Source organism: Mytilus trossulus, chromosome 2 (genome assembly GCF_036588685.1).
Source record: "Mytilus trossulus isolate FHL-02 chromosome 2, PNRI_Mtr1.1.1.hap1, whole genome shotgun sequence".
NCBI lineage: Eukaryota > Metazoa > Mollusca > Bivalvia > Mytilida > Mytilidae > Mytilus > Mytilus trossulus.
Window position 1 is genome coordinate 52,398,995 of NC_086374.1, and position 9,717 is coordinate 52,408,711.

General features: G+C 32.6%; 1 protein-coding gene across 1 annotated transcript; it reads right to left on the reverse strand.

The window, feature by feature from the left end:
* Positions 1-356: 356 nt before the first annotated feature.
* Positions 357-1,931, reverse strand: LOC134705849 (uncharacterized). Its single transcript, XM_063564563.1, has one exon. The coding sequence runs from the start codon at positions 1,929-1,931 to the stop codon at positions 357-359; it is 1,575 nt and encodes a 524-aa protein (XP_063420633.1).
* Between the last annotated feature and the right edge of the window lie 7,786 nt (positions 1,932-9,717).

The following is a 9,717-nucleotide window of genomic DNA, read 5'->3' on the forward strand; positions in this document are numbered from 1 at the left end:
GGAGTCGATTCTGTCTCAATAGGGTTATCTATAGGCGAGTCTGTTGACTTTGGGTATGCCGAGTAGGTTTCCCCTTCTCCAGATGAAGTCTGGTGATTGGTTGAATAAAATGAAGGTTTTGGTGATTTTGGTGTTGTTGGTTGAAGACCGACGCTCTTTGTGGGTAAGATGGTGGGCTTAGACATTGTGAAGTTTTCGTCATGTTCGTAGAGACATGTTTCGGACGAAAATTTTTCGGTCTTACTTTCGTCGGAGAGTGAGCACCTAAAAAATCAGAATTCTCATCATAGGACTTCATAGAAATTGTTTCATCACTTCTTGTGTTCAGAATAAAGTCATCCATTTGGTGACATATGTTATGTAAACTTGCCGATTTGAGCATGCGTTTTATTATTATCATTTTGCATATATGGCTTTCGACGTTTCTTTCCACGAGAAGTTTTTACATGAGGCACATGCGAGTTTCTTATGAAAGATAATTCAGTGTTATTTTTATGCACATCAAGTTCTAATTGCCTAACCTTTTGCTCTAAAAACCAAATTTTCATTTCTCCTATTTCAGACTGTGGTGTACTCTGTACATTTTGTGTACAAGAATGTGAATTAGTAGAACCTTGTGTTGGATAATTTTCTAACTGTTCAACTCTCTGGTTAATTATTAGTAAAGAATGTTGAAGGTCTTTATTCTTATCTTCCAAAGTTATAGAGTATGCACGATTGGTAGCTAACTGCTTTTTAAGTTGATCAATTTCAGACTCATATTTCAGAATTTTACTGTCTTTAACTTTCAATAATTTATCTCTTTTTTCAATTTGAGTTTGGAGATGAGCAATCTCTGCTTTATGTAATTCAGTGTTATCAGGTGAATTAGCCATATTCGGACCAGATGGTAAGGTATTTACTTGATCTAGCAAACTTTCAGTCATAGCAGTTGGCTGACAGTTCTCTTTTAATTCAAAAGTTCTAGTCGAGGGTGTTTGACCTACACTTTCTGTGTTGCTATTAAGATTTGCCTGGCGAACACAAGAATTAACAGCAATGTCCATGTCTGAGTTTACAGTACCCCGCTGACTGGTACACATCCTACATATATATAAATCGTCTTTAAGCTCTATCTCTAATACATTTTCTGGTGTTAAACCCTCACATTTGAAGTGTATCCACTGATAACAAATGTCACAGGCTACAGATGTGGGATTTTCATCACATTGTTTATTACATACCAAACACAGTGGGAACTGGGGACCTATGAGTGGTTCATTACCACATGCTGCATTGTCCACAGCTGGAAGAGACAAAGCTTTATTTACATTTAATGAAGACAGTTTTTTCCCAGTAGATGCTGTTTCAATCTCTTGACAATTTTCTGCTGACTGACCCGACTTATTAAGGAATTGTTTACAGTATTCACGGATCTGCTCATTTATGTCACTAAAAGAGTCATTTCTATCTAAAATGTCTAAAATATGTATCAAGTAGTTCTCCACAAAAGTTATAATATGACCTTGATTCCCATTTAACAGTATCTTCGATTTTGAATTATAGAAATTTAACACAAAGAGTTTGTTATTTCCTTCAAAAACGGCAGTTGACTCAGAAACAACGGCCCCCCTTTTCTCTGTAGTTTCTGTGGTGTTTAAGGTAAGCCCTTTGCTATGTAGATAGTTTATTGTTACACTTTTAAATTCTTCATAGGCAGCTGCTGAAAAAGTTATCACAATGTTTCCTCGTGCCATAGATAATATTACTAAGTGAGGTCTAGAAGCAGCCTCAATTTTATTCTTTATTGCTTTACTCCTATCAAGTTCATAGTTTACGGGGAGTACAGTAAGATTTACAGTATCTACTTTCGCATCTTTAGATTTTAATTTAGAAGGTGTAAATGGCACCTTGGTGACTCTTGAACGCCTACTACGCCTCGACAGTTCCATGACGGCACAATTATAAACAAGTCAATACTATCACTGGTAAAAATAAAACACGCAAGTAAAAATTTTACAGTAAAAATCAGGTAAAATGTACAACTACGCAGGTAAAATAATATACAGATGGTGTGGTGATGCAGTTCATGAAAGTTCTTGATAAAAGTCACTTCATTTAGAAATAAAAAGCTTACAAACAGATGCTTTTTTTAACAAAATTTCTATGCATTCAAGATGGCGCACAGTCCATGCCGTTTGAGATATGTACAGATAAAGTTCAACTTTCCAAAAGGAACGATATTTGGGCAGGAGTGAACGACGGAATGAGGAAGAATTGCTGTCTGATAAAATAATGTGCAAATAAAACACTGTTGTTAAAAACGAGAGTGCTTAAAACCATAAAATAGGGTGCAAATCTTCTCTCTTGAATTTTCCGCCCGCCACCATTCCACACATGCGCAGATACCAAAAAATCACATGATAAAAGTACCATGCGCTATGCTTTTGGTTGCATTAATAAGTCATTTTCAGCCTGAAAAGGGGGAGGGGTCATTGTTTTGTTGTTCGACACGGATATTGTTCTGAAATTATTTACGCTTGCATGTTATTTTTCAGTGGTCGTGAATCGCTCTTGAACATTTATATTCAATTCAAAAGTACTTACTTGTCAGTTTAAATTTCCCCTTTTTCCTGATTTGTTTACATCATCTTTCGCATGTTTGTCGGACCTTTTCTAATGTAAGACAAGAGTGAAACTGCTTCATAAGCTACCAAAATGAAGATCGTTATCTATAATTTCGATCTGCATTACAGTATTCATGAAAAGCAGTTCACGTGTTCGATAAATGTAAGTTATTCTCTTTTCATTCTTCTCCTTCGTCAAAAACATGGCATTTATTTTTAGAACGGAAGTCCTATTTCAACAATGACAATTGTAACAATAAATTTTATTAAGTTTTAAAATTGCATTTAAAAGTTATTCAACTTATTCTCAATGCATTTGAATAAAAAAGATTATTTAAATGATCATATTTTACTGTTACGGAAAATTACGACTCTGTACATCACTTACGATATCAATGCGCAACTTTATGCGCAGACGGCGCGAAAATTTAAACCCCCGAACTACCAAATTTTGAAGCATACAACAATCACTTTTCCATTGTGGTGTCAGATATTTTGTTTTATGACGTCAAATTTTTACGGGAACCTGTGTGATATCCAGTAATGGCAGACAAATAGCGATAAGGTGTATTTATACCACATCTAATTTAGCGCACCGTTATTTCCTCTCTGTATCCATAATAATGAACCGACACTAAAGTGACTTATTAAGTCAAATAGTTTGTGATGAGTTTTTGTTTTAAACAAAACTTTTTTACGGCATCATCCAACAGTCACATGACTGATTCATATACTTTATTTTAAAATAAAAAAGTACATGTATGGGAAGTTCTCTTCTTGGAATAGTATACTGTTAATATGATTTGAAGAAGGCAAAGAAAAATGCATGATTTTGTTTGAATCCGAACGTCCAGGGGAAAATGCTTCATTCATGTTCAGATTAGTATTTTTTCTGAGTTCCAGACTCCCAGATATCATTTATAATCTTTATGGATAAGTCTGGGTAAATTGACGAGATGGTGCAAATGTATATAGTTGTTTTTACGTTATAATACAACACTTTTTTCATAATTCATCCACAGTGACTGTACAATTTTCGTTTGAAAAGTTAAGGTTATCGATGACAGATATGACATAACACAATAACCAAGATATATATGAACTGTTCATCCATAGATAACATATTTGCTGATTTCAACGTCATTTAATTTAAAGAACTCGCAGAAACACCGCTTGATCATATTCAAAGTTTCTAGATGTTTAAAATTTGCTTGATGTGTTGGCATCGAAATGATTCTACAAGATGCAAAAGAAGGGTATTCACGTCACTCCTCCGCCTCTTGAAGTCATATCTATATATATATATCATTTGTTTTCACGAATAACATAAGCATAAGACTTGTTATTTTTACTGTCTTTGTAAATCCTGCTCCTGATTTTTATGATCAAAATTAAATAAAAATCAAAGATTTGTGTTTGTTTTGTATTATATGTAATATTCATTTAATGTATAGTAATGTTAGAGACAGTCCACTATGTTTTATAAAATAAATGATATGCGGTGAAAGTTTATGAGAGCAACATAGACAATTAAAAAAAAGCATATACAGCTAGAAGTAAACACCCCTTAAAAATAACGAAAACAACACTACATAAATTGTATGCGTCAGAACCTTTTTTTTTCTAAATTAACCTTTCTGAGTTACCTCTCAAAGAAAAAAAACCCAGCCAATTATATGTACAAGTGCTGAAACAGGTGTGAACAAAATTATAAAAAAAAACAGTCAAAAAGGGGATAGCCAAGGTCAACTTTGTCTGATGGTGTCGGTAGCAAATTCCCGGTAAATAAATTTTCCATCGGACAATTAAAGAAAGGTATGTTATAACAGAGGGCGAACGATACCGGAAGGACAGTCAAACTAATAAATCGAAAATAAACTGACAAAGTCATGACTAAAAAAGAAAAAAAACAATACATAACATAGAAAGGTAAAGACTAAGCAACACGAACCCCACCAAAAACGGTACTTCATGTCAGTTACGAAACACTGACTACTTAGATGATGATAACTTTTGGTATTAAATAGTCGACCAGCTGCAGTATCGACCCAGTGCTTAAAAAAGGCGCTTATAAATTTCACGCGTAAAAAACTGGACAAGCGTCTACTATACAAAATATGACATGCTCTAAATATACCAAAAAAGGCCACGGTGGTTAGAAACATTTCAAAATGTAGCAGAGACCATGAGAGTCACCATTCTTAGTTTGCGATTTACGATGTCCTTTTTTTTTAAATGGTATATTTTAAGCGGATTTACAAGTTTTTTTACGTCGGACACTCAAGTAGATCCATGTGTTCGTGGATAGGTTTTTGTGTCCTGTTAAATTGTTCCTTTTAAAAGTTTTGGATTCTCATAAATTCTATGTATAACTTTTGGACTAGTTTGATTTCTGTAATTTATTATTACATACTTTTGATTTTTTAACCCTGTCTGCGCTCATTGCCTATGTAAAATTTTAAAATTGTTTATAATCCAGGTACTTTTGATAACTATTGTATGCACATTGAACGACAAATTTATGTGACGTATATAATTTTTCTGACGTCAGACACTCAAATCAATCAATGTGTTCGTAGATAGTAGATGTTGTTGTGTCCTGTTAAATTGTTATACGATGATGACTGATGTTCCCATATTTTGACTATTTTATTGATTGTGACTGTTTATTTAACGCATCATGTAAATGTAACGGAATTTGATGAGACTGTTATTAAAGTGAGAGGGTTAGCGCTATAGAACCAGGTTTAATCCACCATTTTCTACATTTGAAAATGCCTGTACCAAGTCAGGAATATGACAGTTCTTGTCCATTCGTTTTTGATGCGTTTTGTTTTTTGATTTTGCCATGTGATTATGGACTTTCCAAATTGATTTTCCTCTGAGTTCAGTATTTTTGTGATTTTACTTTTTACAAGTGTTTAATTTCACAAAACTACTGTTGTCTCATTATAATTCAAAATTGTAGTTTAAAAGGTTTTATGGTTTGAAACGTATATGGGTCATCAGTCAATATTTTATGTTATGTTTGGAAAACCATAGCGTGGAGAACCAATATGACAAAAGTTTATCCGGATCAATTGAAAGGCATGTTAAAAAAAGGAATAAATCAAAACCAGAAGTCTTTGAACAATAGACTACACAAGGCAAAAACAACACTTCAAAAACTACTGCACAGAAAACTAAATATGAGAGTAAGCAAAAGAATTCCGCCCATAAAACAAAAGAGGAAACCCAAGTTTACTTGAATGATAATTACCGATACATGTGACACACCTCTCATAACAATTCACATAAGCCACACACAAGGAAACAAAATTGTGACTACAACAAACAAAAATATTCGTTATCTGGTTGAAAACGTATTAAAAATACCTGGTTCACCACTACCTAATGTGAATCAAATTAAAAAAAGGAAAACAATCATGTGTTTTTTTTAAACTTTAAAAGCTTTTTGTGGCATGTTAAAATAATAATTATCAATAAGATGCTTCACGGAATAATGCAATTTTGACCACATAGTTTATTATTCCCGTTGGTATGGGGAATTATTTAAAAATCTCTACAAATGTGATATGCATTTCCAGGATGATCACATGTTATTGAGTAATATTCGTAGTACTAGACAAACACACATATTCTAAAGTCCTTGCAGATAAAGTCACAACAGAAAGACACATCAACCTATTCAATTGTGACTCCACTTATATTTTAACACTTGATAAAGACGGGCAAGATATCACTTTTTTACATTCAATACTAAATATTTTAATTTTATTGCATTCATGGCATATTTATTCATAAAAACACATTTGCTATGTCATTTCATACTCTATAATCTTTTGATGTGAATAGTACAATGATGATTGAAGAAAACTTATACCAGCCTCATGTGCTTTAAAGAACTAAAATGTTGTTTCTCTTTTTTTGCCTAAAGATTCTAGTATGAAAATATATCTAGACATATGATCATGTTTTTAACTTATGTCTATCTACACAATTGTCTCACCAATGAAAGCATAGAAACTTATCACAGTGCATAGATATTTATGACCATGGTCAATACAAGTAGAAAAACTTAAAATGCAACACGTGTTGTATCATTTAGAAGCTGTTCCGATCATTTCGTAACTTGACTTTCTAATGTCTTGTTGGTTTTGTTCCCGCACTATAGGTCCTTTATGATAGTAGAAGATCCTGGTGTATGTTAATTCAGCATCGATTGAATCTGAAAATAAAGTATAATGAAAATTACATTTTTGATATTTTGTGTTACTTTAATGTATGTTTTTCGCATTTGATTCTTAGTTTTTTAAAGATTTTTTTCTATGATGCAAGTAAACAAGATACATTTTATCTTCATTTGTCTAATGTTACACACAACAATTCATTTTTGTTGAAATTGAAAGCTTTTGAGGTATTTATTTATTATTCTAACATGGTTGTTTTGGCAAACAAACACACGATGAACATTTGTTAACAAAAAGGTGAATAAGACAGTTGAGCTATTTTCAATTAGTTTGATGAATTTAAGCTTTTGATTTTAACTTTTGATAAAGGACTTTTCGTTAAGAATTTTGCTTAGAGTTGTTCTGTATGTTTTCTATTAAACTATTGTTTAGCCCAAAAATTATAAAATTATATTGCCTTAGATGAATATACATACCATTCCTAGTAACTCCTCTCTTTTTTCTCCAAAATATCAGCAATGTTTTCATGGCCATTCTTTTCCGCATACATAAGTGCTGTCCATCCATATATGTCAAATTTGCTAACATCACAGTTTTTGTTAATAAGGATTCTTACAAAATTCGCTCGGTCGTTTTCTATGGTACTCGATTTTCTGCATGAAGTTCGGTTGTATCGACAGGTTTCTATAAGCGGTGTGCTGCCAAAGTAGTTTATACAGTCAACGCCTTCGCTTCTTGAAATTATGTCTGCAGCCAGTTTAAATCTCTCTTCATGGATGGCCTGAAACAAAGCACCGATCTTGTCATTTTTGTTATTTTTAGTAAATCCTGCTCCCATTTTCTTTCTTTCTGTTCAAAATAAAATCCGATTGAAAATTTGTGCTTATTCTATATTCAGCGTCAACGGTTATATTGTATTATTTTCCTCAATAGCAGATCTTTTATATCAATTGACGATTACGTCAATGATAGATAAAAATTCCGACAATCAATCCACACGCAATGCTGATGACATTTAAAATGACACAACCGCGAAGAACATCAAAGTGATCAAGACCAAGGCATTTTATGACACCTGGAAAATTGTAGGTAATGAGTGAGAGTGACAAATAGTCGGAAGATAACTAGGGGGTAATACAAATCATTGAGGAAGAATAAACCATTATCACCGACTCCTCTGTTAATTTAAAGGTCTGAAGAAGTGCAAAGAACAATGATCAAACACAAATATTTCATATAAATTGCAATGTTGATTTACAACTTAGTACAAGATTCAGCCAGTTGAACTCGCGAACTCTTACCCTCTAACTATGAAGCGTAAAAGTAAAACACTACAAAATTCAAAATCTACAAAGTCAAACAGAATGATAAATAACTTGTTCACCGTAAATGAACTCATCAAATATGTCAAGCGTTTAAACCAGTCTACCAGACGAGTGTTCTGTGTACATAAAGCTCACCATTGGCGCTCGAATCATACCAGTTGCACCCCAAATCAAAGCTTAAGCCAAATCAAATCAAAATTTCCGAAAAATTGTTCCAAGTACGATAAAAAGATGTGTTAATGCTATCATGCATATGCGAGGTTTCTTAATTAAATGTGAATGAAAATTGCAGTATTTTTAGGGTCCAGTAAATATTCATAACTTTAACCAATCTATTTTACATTATTAATGAATTACTTAATTATGCAAGCGTGTATCTCGTGCTGTTGAAAGATGTCAACAACTAATTGTAATTTTATTTCTGTAAACGACATACCATATAAGTAAAGGCAAAAGTAGTATACAGCTGTCCAAAAGTCCTTAATTGATTGAGAGAAATAATCCGGGTTACAAACTAATACCGAAAACTACACATCAACTATAAGATGAAAGCAACGAAACAACAGAAACACTGTAGTGCAACAAAACAAACTACAGTTCAACATACATAGAGATTATTCGATAACATCTGTCATATTTCTGACTAGGTACAGGACATATAAGGTAGGAGGATAAATCCTTCTCATATAATTTATTTTAACATGAAACATTTTAATTTCAAAAAGATACGTTTTACGAAACTAAATGTATGTCAAAACCTATCGGATGTATATACAGATACGACTACCAAAGTAAATTTGCAATCAACACCCCAATCTTTAAAAAATGTAAAAAGAAAAAAATAGGATGCATGATTCAAATCTTTTTTTATCCGTCAAATGTCTTTTTTTATATGACGTTATTTGACGTTATTGATGTGTTTGTTTGGTTTAAATCGACGTCAGTACGTTTAGCTCAAGAATGAATAATCTGATATGGACAACATGTGACCCGCATTTGTTTTCGATTTATTGAATGATGACCACTGAACAGCGTAGTATACCTTAACTTTATTAATGTCTGCTTCGATAACTGTTTTAAAATGATAAAAATCAAGTAAGCTCATAAAATATTCAAACGACGTTAGAAATTAGAGTATAGTAAATGAGTAGTTATGGTAGTGGATATGATATTGGATCAAGCGTATCGCTCGAATCGTATTTTGTGTTCCAATATATACATGTATCTGCTGCATGAAATGATAAAAAGGACACCTAAACTATCTCTCTAATACTTTTGGTATTTTCAATCCTTTTTTTTTCATGTACTATCTTATAGTGGTTATTTGGCTCGCTCATCAGAACCTTCTACAAGTCTAATATTCATTCACTTTTCAAATATTTCAAGGGGTAAATATGAATTTTTTATCATTTAAAAACAAATATGTGTATATTACAACCACAAGTCAAACTGCACTTTTCAACATTTTAAAAACTGTCTTTGTAATGCAATCGTCGAGAAAAGAGTATAATTAAACATTGTTCTTGTATAATTTTTCATTACATAAAATGTAATGTTTCAAGTTTACAGTTAAGTTTATAGTATTTCGCACTTTAT